Source organism: Micropterus salmoides, unplaced genomic scaffold, assembly GCF_014851395.1.
Source record: "Micropterus salmoides isolate LMB-PRFRI ecotype aquatic unplaced genomic scaffold, ASM1485139v1 Ms_hic_scaffold_2, whole genome shotgun sequence".
Lineage (NCBI taxonomy): Eukaryota > Metazoa > Chordata > Actinopteri > Centrarchiformes > Centrarchidae > Micropterus > Micropterus salmoides.
The window spans coordinates 30,820,076-30,842,322 of NW_024041150.1; the positions used below are offsets into that span (position 1 = coordinate 30,820,076).

Sequence of the window (22,247 nt, forward strand, 5' to 3'; positions counted from 1 at the left end):
TGAACAATAAGAAGTTATAAGAAGTTATTGAGTTTTTTTGCAATTAGCTACATCTGTGTGGGGTAACGGCTTTTCATTGTCTATTCATTTTCAAGTTCCTCTGGGGAGGGGAATGGAAACATTGCAGAGAAGGACTGTAGTGTTCTTGTTAGCTGAAAGGAGGAGAGGGGAGGGGAGGGAGGTGGGAATGCGTGGGACAGCTGGACAGACGGAGAGGGGAATGGGAAAGAATGCAGCTTCGACATTCCCTGGCTGGGAAATATAGCGGAGAGGGGGAGAGACGAGTACTGTTTTCAAGCACTGAAATTGTATGTGAAGAAAAATTTGAAGAAAAATCATTTCAAGGAGGCCCTTGGGGCTGAAACTGAAAAACTGAAAGGAGACAGTTCTTGTAGAAAATGCAGAGAGAAAGCAAATGCAGAAAAGGAGCTGAGGACTATTTAGGAATTCCTGCCTGAAGTCACGGTAAGTCCCTCCTTCTTTAAGGTATTGGGAACTTGAGTTTGTCTATGTCAATAACATTAGATTAAGTGAGTAAGATGTGGTAGCTTTGAAAAAAGGACATTTGTCTTTGCAGTTGCTGCCCCAAGTTGTAATCGTACATAGCACAGGGCAGTCAGCAGGTGAAAGCCGGAGCCAAGGCAGAGCAAATTGAGAGCTATGGTGAGCCTGATACGTAGGCGATCTGTCAGTTAGTAGGCAAAAAGTCAATGCCACATCCAATCAATTTCAGCAAACATTCCAGCATGATTTAATGAAAAGAAAGTGAAGGTATAAAGAACACTTGGCAGTTAAATATTTAACAATTATTTTATTCCAACATGAAATAAAGCAGGAAAGAAGACCCTGACACACCAGGACACCTTATTTTGGTGATCCACACAAGCGATTTTCAGGACAGTAAAAAAAAAAGTTTATTTATTGAGCTGTCCCTATAGACTTTTATCTCTCAGTAAAGATCAGAATAAGTAAACATGAAGTGCAATTAGGAATAATGATGTTATGTCCTTGCTGTTCAGATACTGAATGGACATGAGTGTTGGAGGTGAGTGCTCTGAGGTGCAGAGATAGTAAAATCCACACTAATAGGTCCCGATAACCAATACAGAACAGTTACCAGAAGGAAATTACTAAACTAAAATAAAAAACATTAGCAATCTTGTAACTATGAACTGACCTCTCACACATTTAATTATTTGATATTTGTTTTAAAATATCAACAAAACAAACAAACAATGCACATCATACAAAAACACCACACTACAGCCGAACATGAGCAAATGTAATACCAGTCAAAGTTTGAGTACATTTGCTAAATACCTGGTTATTGATTTAACCAGATATTTCCCCTAAACAGTAATTCCAGTTCTGTACACTTTCACCCAGAACGATGATGTTTGTTTTAAGTAAGATATCAATTAAGAACAAGTCATTAACTTGTTCAACAAACAGAATACTCTTGCATTTCTCTGTCGAAAGCTATTATCGTCCTGCCTTAAATGAGCTGTCATGTTTCTTGTCAAGCTCCTAACTGAGATCTGTTCTTCGTCATCTTTCTTGTTCGGTTTTATTTTGGTGATAGTGTGTGTACAGCTAGTTCTCTAAGAAAACTGGTGATTGTTTTATTAGCATTTGCTGAGAAATATGTGTAATATAAAAACAAAACCTCTATTCTAGATTCATTGCGTTCCTTTATAGTGCATGTACTGTTTAGTCCAAAGTGACTTGCAAGACACCTGAGTGCATTAGCATAAAGTAGACTGAATGAAGAGCAACTGAATTACACCTTTAGTCCTTTAAAAAAGAGGGACCTGCTTTTACATGGGAGTCTCCTTCTGACATGGGAGTCTGAAAGGAAATCTAATTTACAAATTTCATCCGGGCTGCTTTGTTTCACGTGCACATATGGGTCTGTGATGGAAAAGAAGAGTGACAAATTGCATTAGATGCACTGGCACTGGAAGCTACAGGTTAGAGAGGAGAGAGATATAAGTAAGTCAACTTGACCTCTTACCCAGATACAACACATGGCATAGCTATGTTGATAATACCAACTGGTGTAGCCAATTGTTTTTGCAAAAACCAAGTGTCTGTGCCATCAAGATGTCTGTAGTAACTCTGAAGTAGCTGCAGGTTCTATGGCTAAGATGGGAGACACTATGCATATGTACAACTGTTTCACCAGTCGCAGTGTTATTGAATTTAATTTATTGAAGGATAGCCCCTTGAGATGCAGCACCTCATTTTCAAGGGGGTCCTATAACACAAATACATAATGACCAAATCCAAAATAGAACATTACATAACTATATATAGTACACATACACATATAAAGGGCTTTAGGGCTTTTGAAAAAAATATCAAAGACGCTTTTGCTAAAAGGTACAGATGGAATAAGGTTTTGTGGTCTTTTGAGACAAAAAAAAAAAAGCTTTTTGGTCTATATAAATTTGTAAATGTTGTGCTTGGTGAACTGATAATCTCACAAGTCAATGGTTCCAAACCATTTTAGCTTGTGGAACCTTAAATGAAGCAATGTGTCATACACGCTGCTACAGGAGTAGAGTCAGATGTGCAGGAGTCGGGCTACTGGCTGCCACTCATCATCATCTGCTCTTCTTCAAATACCAGTCAGGTCCCTGCCAGCTTTGTGTGTCTTTCATAGTTTGGCTTTTTCCTGTTTTCCTTTCCCTGCAGTCTTCCACCCTGGACTGACTCGTGCCTCCACTTCTGTTTGCCTTGGACCCTGAATCCTTCCCCCGGGATCTGTGTTCTCTCAAGGTGGATCAGACTTCACTCTGATCCTGGACTTCTCCTGCCTGATTACACTTCCTGCTTTCCTGCCTGTATCCGCTCTCTCTCCTGTCTCACAACTCAAACCTCCCCAGAGCCACAGACTGCCCCACACTCAATATCAAGTGTTGTGTTAATAAATCCTTCTTTGCTCAAATGACCTGACTCAGTATTCTGTGTTTCTGCTTTTGGGTTCTCACCATTGTGTAACTGTGACACAATGTCTGCTTATAACCCTTCATGACAAGAGTTCTTGGCAGGGGCAAGGACACATAGTGTAAATTTACCCCATTCTTATCCCTAAATTTAATTATTTGGTGACCTCTCAGATTTATGTTATTTATTTCTCCAGTTTGGGAACCATTATTATATGAGGTGTCTAACCAGAGGTGGGGCACTCGAGTTGCAAATTGGAAGACTTGAGACTTGCTTGACAAAAACAGACAAAAGACTCGACTTGACTTAGACTTGAGACAGATGACTTGAAAATGACCTGGTTTAAAAAAAAATCACTGTACTTGCATTCACAATACTTGCATTCGCTCATTCCAAGATTTGCACATAATCCTGCAACCATGTGTGCTTCACATAACGTTAGCAGTCCGGATCTCCGTAACAGCGGCGTAGAAAAAGACTGTTACGTAGTACAACACAAACATTCAAGGATTATGTTGTCGATGACAGTAGGGAGAAAAGAACAGTGGTGTGCAAGGTCTGCAGCTCAAACATCAGTGACACAATTAGTGCCTCTGTCAGACCAAACAGTACAAGCAAAATTGACGTAACTCACTTTGAAGCCTCATAGTAAAGTTAACTTAATTCACTGATCGGTTATATTCCAACAAAAACTGTCTTTTTACGTTTTACCTGACAAAGGTCCAGACGGTCTATTCCAGTAAAAAGATTTAGTCCAAAACACATTAATCCATCAATAAATCCCCAGGGACTGCTGCTGCATTGTTTCATATTTGCCGGCGAACGTGGCTAATATATCATTATAACCGTAAAAACTTGGATTTCGATGTAAACAAATGCTATATTTTGTATTCAAATTAGCCGCTTAACTCGACTGACAGCCAGTTCAATCCAATAGGAGCTCACATGTCCGTTTCACAGCCTACAACAGCCAACGAGAGCCCGATAACTGGCATTTTCTGTAGCCCAATAAATTCTTAAAATAACAATATCCAGCATTAAGTAGGAAGGTCATGATCTACCAGCAAAAAAACACATCTGCATCAATCTACAGTGTGATGTTTTTGACAAAAATAAGCTAAGACATATCTTAGAAAAACCTGTGAAAAATATGAATCTTTCATGGTATTGGTATAAAATTTAAAACTGGACTAGGTAAGGCTTTATGCTGTGGCCCCACAGTGTAGTTGTCTGCATGGAAACAAAAAATATATTACTTTTAGTGTGCATAAACTTATATTCATCAATTCCAGTAGCACTTACAGTGATTCTGACTTTTGGGTTAGACACTTCAGAGTGTTATCTTTCAGAAAATCACCAAAACCATGTATTTACTCATGGTTTAAGAACTGCATTTAATTAACTTTGGATATGCTTTGAATAGATGTTTAAAATTAAATTAATTTTACTAGAATGGTTAAGAGGTTACCATTACTGACAAATGTTTCTATTACTCTATTTTTCTACCCTATTTCAATAACCAGTGAAGCCAATAGTAGACTAAATAATAGAAACACCTTTGTATATAGTTCAATATAGTTAGAACAGAAACACTCACTACATATTCCAAAATGATCATACAGTTGAATTGCCACCTCTCTTAAACTGTTTAAACAAACTGAATTCCCAAGAATTTTATATGACTTGACTTGTGACTTGCTTGACTTTCATCACAGTAACTTGGGACTTGCTTGAGACTTGGACATATATACATATACAGTCACCTCTATGTTTTACTCTTTGGCGTACTGGGACATTTTGCATACCGGTACTACTCCCAAGCTGACGGTGTTCTGTCGATTTATGACCTATTACCTATCGAGATAATAATAATAATAATAATGATCAAATTTATTTTATAGAGTGCCTTTAAAAGCAGCTTCTCAAATATCATCTTATCTTCACATATATCATCAGAACACCGGTACTCTCTTCTGCCCTCTCCATTTCAGGTTCTCCGGGTGCTATGGGACACTCACCTGCTCCCTGCCTGCTAATCTCTGGGTGCTTCTCAAGTCTCTTATTTGTCGTTCCTCGGTTGAACCGGAAGTTGTTTTGCTCCGCCATCTTGCAGACCGTCCCAATCATAGATATCCATAATAATGGAAGGAGTTATATCACATTGAGAATGCTTGCGCAGCTGTGGAGAGAGAAAAAGAGGGGGAACGACCGAGCGAGGGGAGGTCCTGAGCGAATATGCGCTGCTTATTTTAGATAGTTAGAAAACGCGGTCAGCGTTGATAATGTGGCAGGCTGCCACAAATAAAACAGTAAATCAGTGTGTGGGAAACTGAAATAATACATTACATTTACTGTAGAGGTCATCCAGCTTGATCATTGCTTTTATTCAGCATCTGTGACTGAAGTAAAATCAATTAATGATATTTCTGAGGCTGGAAATAACGTGAACCTACACGTTGCAACATTATCCTCACTTTAATCACGTTACAGTAACACAGCTCTCATGGGTCTCAGTTATTGTTGACAGTTCAAGACATAGGCTATGCATATTAGGGAGAGAGAAAAGGCTTAATAGCCAATGTGATCAACATCCTTTATCTGTCATAGTCGGTGATTTCTCTTTTTTGTTATTGTAGAAAACATTTTATAGCTTATTTCAACAATCTGAAGCATAAAACGGTGTTGAAACAGCATCAGATTATAGCAAATCCAAAAGAAACCAAAAGAAAGAACTGTGAGACTTTCTCTCCTTTCCTTTCGTAGGGATGGTCTGGTGTACCCTATGCTAAAGGAGATATGAAAGGAAGCATTGAGGCTCCTTTCCATAGCTTTTAGAGAATTCGACCAGCTCTTATCATGGCTTCCTCTGAAATACTTCTGGGTCACTTCACTCAGTTAGGAACCTTCCTAAGCAAAAATGACTCTGCCGGCGCAGAGACCGTCAACTGCAGTTGCTTTTCTCCAGCTGCACAAAGTTGGAACCACACTATTGCCTGGTCATTTAAATAAAGACATTTCCACCATGAATTGCTGCAGAAAATGTCTCCAGAATGCAGGAAGTTAAGTGTTTAATGCTCAAAGTCGTCACACCCCTAATTCTTTCCACTTCAAGCACAGGTTGTTTGGGTCTTGTTGTATGAAGTTTTAAAGCCAAAGTTTATGATGAATGGTACAACAGCTGCCGGGGTTTGTTGTCCTCTCTTACGTGTGGCTGCGCGTATGTGTTACGTAGGCAGGTAATAGGTAACAGAGGGAGGGGAATAACAACAAGCTCATCAGACTTTTCCTAAAAATAAACATTTGTTCTTGAGTACCGCAACTCGAGTCCAAGTCAAATCTGAAGACTTTTGTGGACGAGTCTCAAGTCAAAATATGTTAAATTTTATCACTTGCTAATGTCACATCATCACTGGCCAACCAACTACTTCCTCCCTAATTTTATCCGTTTCAAAATTATTTAAAATAATTCTATGTCGGACTTTAATCACGGCGCTGCCACTTTCTATTAGCCTACTACACTTCCTGGTATTATGCTCATTTTCAGGTTCAAAATCCTATTTAGGGGTTGTACCAGAAAAGGTTTACATGGTTTGATTTTCAAAAAATACCATCTTTTTTGTTATACTGCACATTGCTGCAGCTCCTCTTTTCACCCTGTGTTGAATGCTTCGTTTTAGCTATGGAGTGATACATTTTGTCTCTGAATGATCTTTGTTGCACAGTTCCTAGTTAAGGACTACTAGCCAATCAGAAACAGAGAAAGGCGGGTCAGCGAAAAGACGGTAAACAGCTTTTGAGGGTGTGTCGGACTAGTCGCTCAGCTAGCATTATGGCACGTACTTTCATTGTGACATCACAAGTAAAGGAAGTAAAGGCTGGACTACAAACGAGCTGTTTTCAGGCAGTTCAGAGCAGTGTTTTCTGTGGGAGATGGGAACTCCCTTTGGGCTGGACTTTGGGCTTTTTCACTTTGCAAACCTGTTACATGCACAAAAAAGATATATAACTCAATAAAGGAGAGGGAGAAAGCCAAAAACCATAATACCACCTCTTTAAGGATCAATACTGTTCCTGTAAAGCTGGGTAGGTATGTATTCAATACGAAATCAAAACAGTAGGGCTTTATAGCATTACATTCAAAAGATGTTATATTTCAGATTTGGTGTTGGCAATTGTTGTACAACATGTTGTATGCTGGCACTGTATCTCCTCGGCCAGACTCAATAAACCATGCTATGTTAAGTCTTCATCACATCTGAACCTGGCTCGCAATATTTCTTAAACACATATTACTATCCTTTGTACCAGTATCACCTTTTTATTGCCTTTGTGTGAAGGGTTTGTAATGTCACATAAAAACAATCCCCTTACTAGGTTTTTCTGTGACCTCAGACATGTATGCCTAATCCTATGTGAAGACTCCGGGTCGGATTTTCCAGCATGCATGCTCTGGAGCCTCTTGTCTTCTGATTCTGTATTGTACACACAGCACAACACAGACTCCAACACAACTCCATGTAAGGATAAAAAAATAAGAAAACAGGCAGGCCAGACAAGAATTACATCACACACCAGGTTGCAATCTGAAAACTGGACCGCTAGTGACCACTGAAACTATTGCTCCTTTAAGCTTATGGTTATATAAATGTACTTTATTGTCACTACATACATGTAGTGAAATTCATCCTCTGCAGGTCAACAGCACTGACTGGACCCAGAGAAATCCCACGCAGACAACATGCAAACTCCACACAGAAAGGCCAGGTTTTGAACCCCCAACCTTCTTGCTATGAGGAAACAGCGCTAAGCACTGCACCACCATGCCACCATATTGGTACTGGTAAATTACAAAAGAAATATAATAATGCAACATTTACAAGCGTGAAACGCACTGTATTGTGGTCACTTACTCTTAGCTTTAATGACTGACTTGATAGTTTCTGCCGGCCTAATAGAGCAATTTTCATGTTATGGTGATGTGTAGCACACAGTTTTAAGGCAAAGTATTGAGTTCAGACGTGCTTTGATTTGCTGACGTCAAGATAGGTACAATTGACAGTGAGGGTCACATTACACTCAGCTAGTAAAAACACAGCAACATAAACCTGACCCTCTGCTGTGATTCCAAACTACTTAACAGCCACATGGACCCACATTTGGCTCTTGGCAGATATTCATTTTGGACCCTGAGCAGGTTCTTGTTGCTGTGCAGTGTTTTCAACTACAGCATAATTGTTTAACGCTTTGCAAACACATTTAAGAACATAATCTCAAAATTTCACAATATTGCACCGCTAAATAATGTAGCCCACGCTTTATCACATAGCATTTGTCTTATGTGTTATGTCTTATTAAACCCTGAACGTCTTATACCTTAAATGACGTAAGATTGTTCCATATACAGATCAACTTGTTTGTAGACCAGAAGTACAGGTGCTGGTCATATAATTAGAATATCATCAAAAAGTTGATATATTTCAGTAATTCCATTCAAAAAGTGAAACTTGTATAATGTATACATTCATTCCACACAGACTGATGTATTTCAAGTGTTCATTCTTTTTAATTTTGATGATTATAACTGACAACTAATGAAAACCCCAAAATCAGTATCTCAGAAAATTAGAATATTGTGGAAAGGTTCAATATTGAAGAAACCTGGTGCCACACTCTAATCAGCTAATTAACTCAAAACACCTGCAAAGGCCTTTAAATGGTCTCTCAGTCTAGTTCTGTAGGCTACACAATCATGGGGAAGACTGCTGACTTGACAGCTGTCCAAAAGACGACCATTGACACCTTGCACAAGGAGGGCAAGACACAAAAGGTTATTGCTAAAGAGGCTGGCTGTTCACAGAGCTCTGTGTCCAAGCACATTAGTAGAGAGGTGAAGGGAAGGAAAAGATGTGGTAGAAAAAAGTGTACAAGCAATAGGGATAACCCCACCCTGGAGAGGATTGTGAAACAAAATTCAAAAATGTGGGGGAGATTCACAAAGAGTGGACTGCAGCTGGAGTCAGTGCTTCAAGAACCACCAAGCACAGACGTGTGCAAGACACGGGTTTCAGCTGTCGCATTCCTTGTGTCAAGCCACTCTTGAACAAGACACAGCATCAGAAGCGTCTCGCCTGGGATAAAGACAAAAAGGACTGGACTGCTGCTGAGTGGTCCAAAGTTATGTTCTCTGATGAAAGTAAATTTTGCATTTCCTTTGGAAATCAAGGTCCCAGAGTCTGGAGGGAGAGAGGAGAGGCACAGAATCCATGTTGCTTGAAGTCCAGTGTAAAGTTTCCACAGTCAGTGATGGTCTGGGGTGCCATGTCATCTGCTGGTGTTGGTCCACTGTGTTTTCTGAGGTCCAAGGTCAACGCAGCCGTCTACCATGAAGTTTTAGAGCACTTCATGCTTCCTGCTGCTGACCAACTTTATGGAGATGCAGATTTCATTTTCCAACAGGACTTGGCAGCTGCACACAGTGCCAAAGCTACCAGTACCTGGTTTAAGGACCATGGTATCCCTGTTCTTAATTGGCCAGCAAACTCGCCTGACCATAACCCTATAGAAAATCTATGGGGTATTGTAAAGAGGAAGATGTGATATGCCAGACCCAACAATGCAGAAGAGCTGAAGGCCACTATCAGAGCAACCTGGGCTCTCATAACACCTGAGCAGTGCCACAGACTGATCGACTCCATGTCACACGGCATTGCTGCAGTAATTCAGGCAAAAGGAGCCCCAACTAAGTATTGAGTGCTGTACATGGTCATACTTTTCATCTTCATACTTTTCAGTTGGCCAACATTTCTAAAAATCCTTTTTTTTTGTATTGGTCTTAAGTAATATTCTAATTTTCAGAGATACTGAATTTGGGATTTTCATTAGTTGTCAGTTTTAATCATCACAATTAAATGAAATAAACATTTGAAATATATCTGTGTTTGTGTAATGAATGAATATAATATCCAAGTTTCACTTTTTGAATGGAATTACTGAAATAAATCAACTTTTTGATGATATTCTAATTATATGACCGGCACCTGTAAGTGCAGATAGCTTTAAAGAAAGCAGAATAAAGCCAACTGGCACACTAGAATTATAACAAATGCAAGAAAGAATGCACTAATATTTAATTATCATGAGTTTATTTTGACTATCAAGAAGTTTTCACAATATAAAAAATATTTTGATTTCATTTGATATTCATTCATTAGTTTGTGTTAGTTTTGTCCTATACCAGAACATATTCCACTTCCCTGACAATTTTCTTTCTTTGAACATTTGTTGTACTACTGTGTAAAGTGAATTGGTTGTTTTAAGGGTGCTATAAATAAAGTTCAGATTTGCCAGTTCAATAGGGATGGCTGGAAAAGGTTTATAATAAACCACAGAACACAATTGAGATATTGAAGCAAACAGGAGAGATTGCACTGCCACTGACAAACCAGTTCTTGGCATTGTTTCAATAGTCACATAACTGGTTTTGTATACAAACCCATGGTACTTTAAACATGCACACATGTACAATGTCATATTGTCTGTGTTTTGAATGTTGTTACCTCTTATGGCAAAAATACATTTTTGCACTGCTGGAGGATGTAAATGGAAAGTCACAGGGTGGCTGTCTTTTAAAATGAGAGGGAGCCATCTGGGACATTTGAGAACCACTTGACACTGCTGAGTGGAACATGCTAAAACTACTTTAATAACTAAACAGCATTTACAATACTGAACGATGCTTGATGTATCTTACTTTAGTTACAAATCACTGACTAATAACATTTGGAGTTAGTCAGATGAGCCCTACCTGTCCATTCAAATCTCTGAGATTCATTAAATTAATCTCAAACTTAAAACCCTTAGTATTATGGTTCATATTTTTTATAAATAAAATTGTAAAAAATATGAAGTTGCTTTACATAACACTGCTGTATTATTGCTATATCAGATAACTACTCAGAATGACTCTACACACTAAAATTAGCATGTTTCCTTATCTTTATCATATAAATCAGGTACAAAAACTGTGAGTTCAAGGAAATATGCATTTGGTAAACTAAACTCTCACGGACGTAGAGGGTTAAATGAGCAAAGACATGGGAAAATGCATGTGTGGTTTCCATCACATACACCCTTAAGCTCCAATTCCCCACCCCATTCTCTACAAAACGTCACATCAAGTTTTTTTCTTTTTGCTCTGATACCTTGACTCTTCCCCACCCTTACTTTCCTCCCTTAGTTTAAATAGCTGCTCAGAATGAACAGGTGTCACATCTTTACCTGGGATCCTGTTAAGAACATCAGAAGTACCAGCAGTCCACCTGTAAATTACAGCTGAGAGTAAAACTACACTGGATCCTCATTTCAAGAAAGTGCACATCTTTTTGCTTCCTAACACAATTTCACCCTCACTGAACCGAAGACAAGAATATCTTCAGGTAGGCTAAAACTATATGCAAGTCATTAAATCTATTCATAAATTATTTCTGACCATGGACCAAGACCATGCTGTGAAGATGAAATTAATGAAATATAAATTTTACATTTACACTGGCTGTAGGTAGTAGTGACATGCAACTACATAACATCACTATTACCTATATATTTAGCTAACACTACATAGCAGCCAAAAACATTTGGGGAAACAACAAATGAGACCTATGAGTTTTCTTGTGTCCTCTGCTCTCTGTATCGGTGTTTCACCAAGGTCGGGGCTCAACTTCTCCGACCACACATACAGTGAATTATGGAATGTTATAATGTGAAGCTCAGTACTCGAGTACTTTATTTGTGGTATTGTGTTACATCAACTTCATCGATATTCATAACATCTGGAATACTTTCTTATTTAAGTGTTGAAATGTTATTCATCAATCTCATAATTAGACACTCTTTTTAGTGATAAAATGTGCTTTATCATAAAACACTGTATTCAGAAAACTGTAAACGGAAATACAAAATTTGGGAACAGTTAATCGGAATCTGGAAAAGCTTAAAACAGACTTCAGTAAAATATTTCACCAATAAATAATTTCTCTACAGCTTACCCGATACAATCACTGTGAAGCATCACATTTTATTATTTAACTGAATAATCTTACCCTACCGACTCTAGGTATGGACAACAGACTGATCCTCGTCATCCTGTTAGTGATACTGTCCTGGATATCTGTGGGAACCTATGCTCAAAGTCAATACATTGCAATGGAAGTGTCAAATGGCGTGACAAGTGCACCAGATGAGACCATGGCAACAAGCATGACAAGTGCACCAGATGAGAGCATGGCAGCAAGCATGACAAGTGCACCAGATGAGACAGTGGAAACAAGCATGACAAGTGCACCAGATGAGAGCATGGCAGCAAGCATGACAAGTGCACCAGATGAGACAGTGGAAACAAGCATGACAAGTGCACCAGATGAGACAGTGGAAACAAGCATGACAAGTGCACCAGATGAGACAGTGGAAACAAGCATGACAAGTGCACCAGATGAGAGCATGGCAACAAACACGACAAGTGCACCAGATGAGACAGTGGAAACAAGCATGACAAGTGCACCAGATGAGACAGTGGAAACAAGCATGACAAGTGCACCAGATGAGAGCATGGCAACAAACACGACAAGTGCACCAGATGAGAGCATGGCAACAAGCATGACAAGTGCACCAGATGAGAGCATGGCAACAAACATGACAAGTGCACCAGATGAGAGCATGGCAACAAGCATGACAAGTGCACCAGATGAGAGCATGGCAACAAACATGACAAGTGCACCAGATGAGACCATGGCAACAAACACGACAAGTGCACCGGATGAGACCATGGCAACAAACATGACAAGTGCACCAGATGAGACCATGGCAACAAACATGACAAGTGCACCAGATGAGACCATGGCAACAAACATGACAAGTGCACCAGATGAGACCATGGCAACAAGCATGACAAGTGCACCAGATGAGACCATGGAAACAAGCATGACAAGTGCACCAGATGAGAGCATGGCAACAAACATGACAAGTGCACCAGATGAGAGCATGGCAACAAACACGACAAGTGCACCAGATGAGAGCATGGCAACAAACACGACAAGTGCACCAGATAAGACCATGGCAACAAACATGACAAGTGCACCAGATGAGAGCATGGCAACAAACACGACAAGTGCACCAAGTGCGCCAATGGAAACAAACATGACAGCAGCACCAACGACCGCAGCCCTAGTGACACCCTACATCATCCCAGTGGGATATCTTCAGGTGAGAATTTCCCAAAAATAAAAATATAAAATTTAATAAAAAAAATAAATCTTGGTGGAAAACATTAGAAAAAGATCATATAAAGTCAGTTATTTATGGTGTTTAACTTAATCAAAGTGCACATTTCCCACCCACTTCAATGTTTCCCGTTTCCTTTGAAGACACCTCTTTCTAGGGCAGAATGTGGGACCCAACAGCTCTGTGTGTCCGCGCCTGCTGTCTGTGACCCCTCCAGTGATACAACATGTTACTTTATTGGTGTCAAGCGGCAGAGCGGTCAAAACTTTGAGTTTGCACTCTCAGGACAATCCGCAGGCTACACCGCTAACTCCCTGTCACCTGATGGCACACTGGTATGTGGAGTTCTGTCAGTCACAGATAAAAGTACCATGAAGTCTAACCCAGACCCAATCACAGCCTGAATTTTGTTTGAATTCATGTAAACCGGTTGTATTAACCATTTCTGGTTTTGCTCCACAGGGAGGAAATGACTCAGCCTACGTCTGTGCAAACGACGGCGGTGTTGTTAGATTCTTTACAACTGTCCTCAGTAAGATCCAGCTGATTGAGACAAAGGTTAGTTCTAAGAGTATGAATGAGACTACATAGCAAACACATGGCACACATGAATTGCCTGACATGTAAACACTGTACTATAACATGCAATTTTTTGTAAAGAAAAAAGAATGTGAACAGCAGTAGATACAGCTGATCTAGCCTAGTTATCAACCTTATTTCTATGTCTATACTTCCATTAAATTTTCTTTTTGTTCTAATACTGAACAGACACTTAACATTCAGTGGTTCACTCAGTATGCACAAAATGACACACATAGCCTTTATGAACCTGCTGCTTAAACAATAGCACGGCAAACGTTAATTCAAGTCATCACTATCTGTATGGTATAGAAATATTGGATATATTTATACACTTCTTCTTTCTCTCTAGCTAAACGTGAGTTCAGTAATGGGCAGGGTCGATGGAACCAGAATCCAGTGTACATTTGTTGCCACATTACCACCAACAGCTACTAAATCAGCAACAGTTTACGCACTTGCATTCTTGACTGGATCTTTCAACAGACGTAAGCTAACGTATTAGCAATACACATTAAATCACACATCATTTGCACTTTAATCAGTCAACTAAGATCCACTGTCTTAGTTGAGAGTAGCACATATAATGTCTTAAGAATTGCTAATAAAATCTGCAATCCTTTTGTGTTTTGGTTGTGATCTCAGATTATGGAAATCTAGGAACCCCTGTTGTCCAATTATTGAGCCCTCTTCTAGATCTGGGAAATCCTTATGTGACCAATCAGACCGCTACCTCTGGCATGACCAGTGTCCACGCCACTACATTGCAGCAATCACTGACGCAAGGTAAGCGTGAGAGATAGGCTTGTTTTTGTCCAAAAGTTATCCAAAAAATGCTGGGAATTACATGAGTTTGTTTACTGCCTAATGAAAAAAGTGTCTGTTCTCCCATCCTCCCCTATAGCCCTACTGATCACTGTGGGTGTGCTGGGCCTGACCATCTTATGAGGAAAGTTTTTTTTTAACCTCCATGAGTCAAGACAAGAAAACCTTAACCTTAACTTCCCTATTCATATACATGTGCCACTGAATGTAAACTGTTCAAACAGCTAGGCTCTGAAAGTCATTTTTAAATTTTATTTTCATTGAATGTTATTTGTCCTACAAGCTACTTACTTGCAGGCAAGTACATTGACTCTCTGCTTGTGTAAAATCAATCTTTGACTAGAATTGGGTACAAATGAAAAGAACTATTAAAACTCGAATTAGAAAGACATCACAAAAACATCAAACCCAAATCAACTGTACCAGTACATGGCTTTCAACAATTATACACATTTTGAGTTCGGGGTCTGTTTAACTTTGAAGCCCACATTACCACTGTCAAGCAGAAACCTCGTGACATGGTAACTTCTCTGTAACCCCTACAGAAATCAGTTATTATACTGTGATGCCAGAAAAATATCTGACAAAACTTTTGTCAAAGAGCTCAAAAAGTAATGAAATTTTTGTTAACCATGATATTATTTTAGCCTCAGAAAAAGTAGATGTGCCCTTATGAAGGATCATAATTTTGCTTTGTGTGTGTCATAAATATATATATACAATCTTGTGTTATGTTTCTTGTGGCACACGCAAGATAAGCAAAGAAACAATGTTTTTCTCCTCTTGTGTGTTTTTGCATTATGTTATTATATGATGTTATTGTCTTTGGTGTGAATGTATTGTTGATAATTCAACAATCTTTTTACAATGAAGCCTTCATTGGCTGATATTTTCATGTGTGTGTGTGCGTGTATGTGCAAGTACACATGAAAATGACCAAATGCTCATAAAGAAAATGCTATATACTGTATATGATGCCGAATATTGGTGAAACTGAATTTGCTCGTTGTGTTAGGAAACAATTGAATTTTATTACATGTTTGTCAAATAAATACTTTACGCAAACTGATTACCCAAGTAGTGGCATTAATAATTTGTCATATCAGCAAAAACAACTTTGAATAGTCCATGGTATTTGTTGTCAAATGCAACAACTCTCCATACTTGTGCCACATTTTAATGGATGGTTGGGAGAAAAATGTGTTACAATGTGTTGACTCCAGCAATGTTTGAGCTGTCTCCAATTGGAGTAAACATTTCTGTACCTCATTACGTTTTAGATATTTGGCCACGTGGTAGGGCTCCTGTCATGGATGTTATGTAATGCTAGATTTGGATTAAATTTGTCATGCTTAGCCTTGTTGATATAATATATTCACATAATACAAGTAGGTTACAGAAAAGCAGATCTAACTGTAAGAACTTGAATGGGAGTAGATAGTAGTAGCAGAAAAAACATTTATTTGTAAAAGAGATGATCAGTGTCACACTGGCCTTCATTTTTTAATAAGACCCTGTAATTAGCCCCTTAGTCAGTTATATGTTACATTGGTGAATATATTTGATAGCTGTATCAAAATTAAGCAACATAGTAACCTAGCCACTTAAGCTACTTTAGGCAAAAGTTACACAGACAGCTAGTATGGCTTAGGTCACTTGCAGGTGAAAAGACACATAGAGTAAAATTAAAACAAATAATTAGTTTACATGTAAAATTTACACATTTAAACTGGCTAGCTGTTAGCTACGACCATACGCGGCCTTAGACAAACAAACAGCATTGTCATTGAATTGGCCATTTTCTCCTGGGATGGCCCCTTATCCTGTCAGTGGGTGTAGAAGTGGACTCGATGACTTCTGTTCCTGTACTTTGATATAATCCACCCCTGGTGGGGAGTAGACTTGCTAGCTGTGCACAAGGTTACTGCTGTCACCATCGTCAACAGAAAACAATGTTGTCCTGAAAGGCTGCTGGGGACACAGATCCTGATTAGGAAGTCAATGTCGTACAATAACATCGAAAACCCCAGGTGTGGCACAATATCAACAACTAGAATATTTAAATGTGTTTCTTCTGATTTAGCTTCAGAGCAGCAGCACAACTACACATTAAAGAGCTGCCATTTACATTTTAGAGAAATTGTCCCCAAATCACATGATGTTTCTCTCCCTCCATCAGTTGTGGTGTTATCTCATCAGTGGAGGGAACATCAGTATTCACATTCCAGTGTGCAGGCATGGAAGGTCGCTACGTCATTGTGACCATTCCAGGAGACTGGAAGGTTCTGACGCTATGTGAAGTGGATGTGTATGCTTCTCTGGCAGGTATGGTCCTTGAATATTATGTCCAATAGATAGAACTAGCTATCAAATACTGTGTTATGTCTGATGTGGTTCTATACATTGTTGGCTTCTGAAACTGACTGTTATATATGCACATGTAATTGTTGTTGCTACAATATCCAAAGTCAGGCACAGCTGATGATCCATTCATCCATCCATCCATCCATCCATCGTCAACCACTTATCCTGTGTACGTGAAATAATATTATCATTTCTTCATAAATCAACAGTAACCAGCAATATTCATTCTCTCCAGTACCAGTAGTTGTCATTCTTCTCTTTCTACTGCTCCCCCTCCTCCCACTGTGAACATGCTACTGAGTGGCAGGAATGTGACAGCGGTGGGAGAGTCATCCATGCATTGATGCATTCATTTTCAAGGCCATCACATGTGGGTTTCTCTCACTGTAATCTCATGTAACCATCAGTCTGATGGAGGGCAGATGACTCGATATCTCTTGACCTCTGAGAGTTAGCTGAGACCAAGATTGTCACCTTTTCTCAGCTAAGAGCCTGTTCTTTCTTATTGTTTATTTTCTAATTGTTTGTGTGGTTTTTGTTAACAGTATTCCCATATTTGAGATGAACTAAGAAATCTTGGCAATGCAGTAAACCACTGATTAAATTAAAAAAAACATTATTAATTCATACATTATAATCTCAACATAAGTAGTGACTATACAAATGTGTGAACTGGCATTCCTACATACTATAAAATCAAATTGTATGTATGATGTGTTTTACCACTGAGTAAGATGTACAGTCCATGTAGCTGTAAAGTTCCTTGCCTTAATGTTGTAATATTTTATCACGTCATCTGGTTTTGAAATGTGAGAAAGATCATGGAGATGTGAAATGCAGAACTGAACTATTAATAGCAATGTTCACTACAAGAAACTTAGTTTTTGAATCAAACAACAGAAAATGTGATACTGGTGCATATTTTTCTGCAATTGTCTGATTGACCTTGAGGTAGGAAAGAACTTATCAGTTTCCATGTTGTGTTAGTGTTTCATAATATGCTAAAATAAATAAACCTTTGTAGACAGTGCAAATAAAGCAAAATTATTGAATTGTTGAATTGAGTAGAATTCATGTTAATAATCAAACAGGAAAAACATAAATACATAAACATGTATTTAAATGTACATAAATACATAAACATAAATAAATATGGAAATAAACATTTGTCAGCCGGTTATGGCCTCAGCAATGTTGAACTGTGGGAGTTTTATCTACCTGCTCAGGTTATACACTTGCATCGCTGCAGTTGCAGTTCATTGCTATAGTTAAACCCTCCTATTTAATTACCCTACTGTAACAGAACATTTTAAAAAGGCACCATTATACAGAGGAAGCATTAAAAACACAACAAGGACACATGTTTAAATTATAAGGAGTTGCCCAATCCTGTGGGTTTAAAGGTGCAAAAAGTCCTTCTTGCCAGGTTTCACGACTTTCACCTAGAAATTCGAAGTTTTCTATCCTTCTATTCAATTTGATCAAATGCTTTCGCAAATCCAATATGTCCCTGTGCATTTAAGATATCTCGCTTGATTCATTCCCACACTTCCCACACTTTTGTTTGATCACTTTTCTTTATGTTTTTGATAAACTAGAAACAATCAGGTAAAAATGTCATATACTTCAGACACATGGTAAGGAATGTTGTTACTCCTTTTTTTTATGTAACTGAGCCAGAAACAAATTGCATATTTTTAAAGATAATTTTTAACAGAGTCAAGCAAGGGGCATATGTTTGCCATCATCTTTTATAGTAATATTTATCTATTAATTCCATAATGAACTAAATGATCTGATGAGTAATGATGAAGACAGACTCTAATAGAAGATCGCCTCTGTTAACAGCAAGCTCCTTTTCCAGCAACTACTTTTCCATTATTGCAATATTTTACATATAAACAAGGGGGCGCTGTTGAACCACTGTAGTGGCTGTTCAAAAGTGACTGTAGTCATTGCAGCGGTCTAACCCGAAACCATGGAGGCTCAGTTTAGCAACTAGTGTGGCACCATTATGGGGCAATAAAACCATAAAAGACATGAGAAACTGTGTGAGTCATGGCAACTCAAACCCAAAATGTTGCTTATGTATAGTGCAAGCACGTCTCCATCAACATAGTATAAACATTTTTCCCAATAGGTGTAGTGGATTGCATTAACACATGGCATACACGGAAGGTCATAAAACTGTGCAATGGCATGAACTTTAAATTATCTATTTAAGGATAGTAGGTGACTTGAGTATTTCATTAACAAAATGGCAAAGTTAACCTAATCGTTTTCTTGAGTTGATGTGTCACAGGACATTTACATTGCTTTCAATCCCTTTATAACTTCCAGGCAAGAGTCTGTTACTGTGTGATTTCCAGAAAATTAAACACTGTATTGTCACATGGCACGTTTTAATTTAGACTGTGTGCATAATGTAAATCTTACATCCACACTACTACATTTTTGTTTTTGTCACTTTTAAAAAGAAAAAAATCTCACACCAGTGTTTTAGCTGCGGATCAGAATAGATCTCCGTCTATATTTTATAAGACTAAAGAAAGGATGTCAAAGGGCCATTCATGTACACTGGGCATATGCATGCTGCATTTACTAGGTAGGGGAAGTCTAAAGGCCAGTTTACACTTAAGTGTCAAATCTACACCATAGCCTATGGCTCTCAAATCACCTTTCCCAACTAATGTTTTGCCAGTGTAATTGCAGAGAGACGCTGACACCAACGCACCAGCATAAATGCTCACGTCGGCACGTGGCATAGACTCGATGCGGAGGTATAAACTGGTGAAACTTAATGAAATGAGACCAGGTTGCATTTAGTTGCATTATGGTCCGGAAATGTGGGATCCAGCACTGGAGCTTGATCCATCCTTGGAACTAAAAGTGTCTCTTGCATGTTGTGGAAGCACAATACTAAATTACTGGAGTTGCCCTTTAACCCTTCTTTAATGTCATGTGTGGCAAAAGGGCAATTTCAATGACCCATAAATGAAAGATGAGACAACTTAAAATTTTTGCAATGTTCTGGTGGAGGTAAATCCATTCTGCTAAAAAATCACTTCTTTCAAATTTGGCACGTTTGTTCCCTTTTATTTTTTTGTGTATGACACTATGGAACATAGGCTATCTATTATATGTTATACCGGAAACACGTGCAGAAACAGACCCATTTTAGCAGTTATTATTTGAGTAGCTATTTTCAATTACAAATACACTTAATTATGTTCCACCGAGAATAAAGAATGCCTAATTTCATCAGTAACTGAACAATAAAACATCAGAGGGGTGCTTTTGCAATTACGGCTGGGTGGGGTAAGAGCTTTTCATTGTCTATTCATTTAAGTTACTCCAGTGGGGAGGTGGAAAGTTTGAGTGCAGAGAGGGACTGTAGTGCTCTTGTTAGGTGAGAGGAGGAGAGGGGAGTGGAGGGAGGGAGGTGGGAGTGCGTTGGACTGCCGGGCAGACGGAGAGGGGAAAGGGAAAAAATGTAGCTTGGACATTCCCAGGCTGTGAAATTTAGCGGAGAGTGAGAGAGGGGGAGAGGCGAGTACTGTTCACGCGCTGAAAACGTACGCGAAGAAAGATTTGAAGAAAAATCACTCTAAGGACGTAATGGGGGCTGTTTGATAAAAACTGAGAGAAGTTTTTTGCAGAGAATGCGGAGAGGAAGCAAATACAGGAAAGGAGCTGATGACTATGTAGGAATTCCTGCCTGAAGTCATGGTAAGTCCCCCTTTTTTAAGCTAAGGGGAACTCGTTTATCTGGAGGATGATAGAAATCAAACTTTTCTAGACACGGTGTTCACGTTCAGAAAATATTTCCAAACTCATTCTGGGACTCAAATTGTTCATGTTCGGGAATCTGTATATATAAAACAAAACGATCTTTGCTATGAAGGGCTGCTATCATAGGGTTTTCTGTTTTTGACCTGTGGCAATGTGACATTTTAAGTATTTTAGCCTTCACAGTATATTTTTAAGATTTGCATAGTCTTTTTTTTACATTTTACAAATATCCAGACTTCCACATGTCCTTCAAACCCCCCAAACAGCAGTACTTTTATATTTTACATTAACTTCTCATAAAGGCATGTATTTGATTTGGGAAAGAGTTTAGTCAGCAGTTACAACTTGCAAAGTTGTCAGATCCCAGTGGCCGCAAATTATAATGACATGATTTAAGTTGTGTGACGTTGGTGATGTTTGTGGTTGACTTGCTGGGGGAATCGGGGGCTTCACAAAAGCAAAAGCGCTTTCTGTTGCATCTCTAGGGATTTTGTTTACCATCCCCACCCACTTATGGTCTGATCAGTGACAGACAGACAGAGAGATGATTCAGGCAGACATATGACACATTTATCCATTATGCACATGTGAGAAGATAAATTGCATTAGGAATGAAAGAAATCAGCAAAGAGAGATTTAGATCATGATCCTGCTCCTGTGCCTTGGGCAGGGTGGAGCAGTTTGGCAGAGAGAGGAAGAGAGAAAGAAGAGAGAAAGCGAGAGCTGGAGTGGGAAAGAGCAGAATAAAAGAGGAGGGTAGGGTTACTTTTTATTTTAGGAGTCTTGGACGGCAGCAACGGTGGTTTCAGTGATGCCGCATTTTCCACATTGGACCTGGGAGAAAAGGGGAGAGAGAGAAAAAGGGAAAAAAGTGAGAGAAAGGGGGAACAAGGGATGGCATGGACTTCAGGGGGGGAAGAACATGTGCAGTATAGTTTCATCTTTCTCAAGAACTAGTTGGGGAAGTTTAGGAGGGAAAACTAACAGATGTACATACAAAAACTCAGAGTTACAGCAAAGTCATAGGTGTATGACACCAGGCTCTGAAGGGTGGATTTAAAAATCTGCAACAACCTGTATGAGGGAACTAACAACCTCCCCAATACGTGTCCAAAACACTTCACCCACGAGGAATGATTGCATGCATACACACTCGCTCAGGGACAAACTTGGCTGCTATTACATGCACATGTCACCGTTATTAAAATGCATCAGCAAACAGAGTCAGACATTACAGTGACACATGCAATGGTGCTCCTTTTTCCAAGAATATGTGGCAGAGGGTATTTCCATTCCCTCTGCCTGCTGAGATTTTGAAACACTAATGGGATGTACCAGTCTTACATTCGTGCCAAAAAACAAAGTCTGACAACAATTGTCTGTGCTGGTTTTAACCTGCTTGAAGTACCAGGCGGGTGGAGATAAGAGCACTAAAACAATCCGGACAGGGTCAGCAATGCTGT

The 22,247-nt window shown here is 39.0% G+C and overlaps 2 protein-coding genes across 5 annotated transcripts in view; both read left to right on the forward strand.

Moving 5' to 3' along the window:
- Positions 1 to 203: 203 nt before the first annotated feature.
- LOC119913313 (flocculation protein FLO11-like) lies at positions 204 to 18,089 on the forward strand. 4 transcript variants are annotated; one of them, XM_038732718.1, is made up of 7 exons: positions 204 to 465; positions 12,062 to 13,206; positions 13,368 to 13,559; positions 13,687 to 13,782; positions 14,156 to 14,291; positions 14,449 to 14,589; positions 16,808 to 18,089. In XM_038732718.1, the coding sequence occupies exons 2-7, from the start codon at positions 12,064 to 12,066 to the stop codon at positions 16,888 to 16,890; spliced, it is 1,791 nt and encodes a 596-aa protein (XP_038588646.1). In that variant the 5' UTR covers positions 204 to 465; positions 12,062 to 12,063; the 3' UTR covers positions 16,891 to 18,089. The 4 variants fall into 4 exon arrangements, 3 of the variants coding, with proteins under 3 accessions (XP_038588646.1, XP_038588644.1, XP_038588647.1); XM_038732716.1 differs by lacking the exon at positions 204 to 465 and adding an exon at positions 9,999 to 11,384; XM_038732719.1 differs by lacking the exons at positions 204 to 465; positions 16,808 to 18,089 and adding exons at positions 10,002 to 11,384; positions 14,708 to 15,704.
- A 2,361-nt stretch (positions 18,090 to 20,450) lies between these two features.
- arhgef40 (Rho guanine nucleotide exchange factor (GEF) 40) overlaps positions 20,451 to 22,247 on the forward strand; it is a 43,415-nt gene continuing 41,618 nt past the window's right edge. The window contains exon 1 of the mRNA XM_038731231.1: positions 20,451 to 20,721. Coding sequence (XP_038587159.1) covers positions 20,719 to 20,721 — 3 coding nt within the window. The 5' untranslated portion in view covers positions 20,451 to 20,718. The remainder of the gene's footprint in view (positions 20,722 to 22,247) is intronic.

Bases quoted from the DNA above. Each gene is read 5' to 3' on its own strand.
- LOC119913313 (XM_038732718.1), top strand. From the start codon at position 12,064: ATGGACAACAGACTGATCCTCGTCATCCTGTTAGTGATACTGTCCTGG. The intron at 13,560-13,686 runs GTATGTGGAGTT...TTTGCTCCACAG, and splicing joins TGTCACCTGATGGCACACTG to GGAGGAAATGACTCAGCCTA. The intron at 14,292-14,448 runs GTAAGCTAACGT...TTGTGATCTCAG, and splicing joins GACTGGATCTTTCAACAGAC to ATTATGGAAATCTAGGAACC.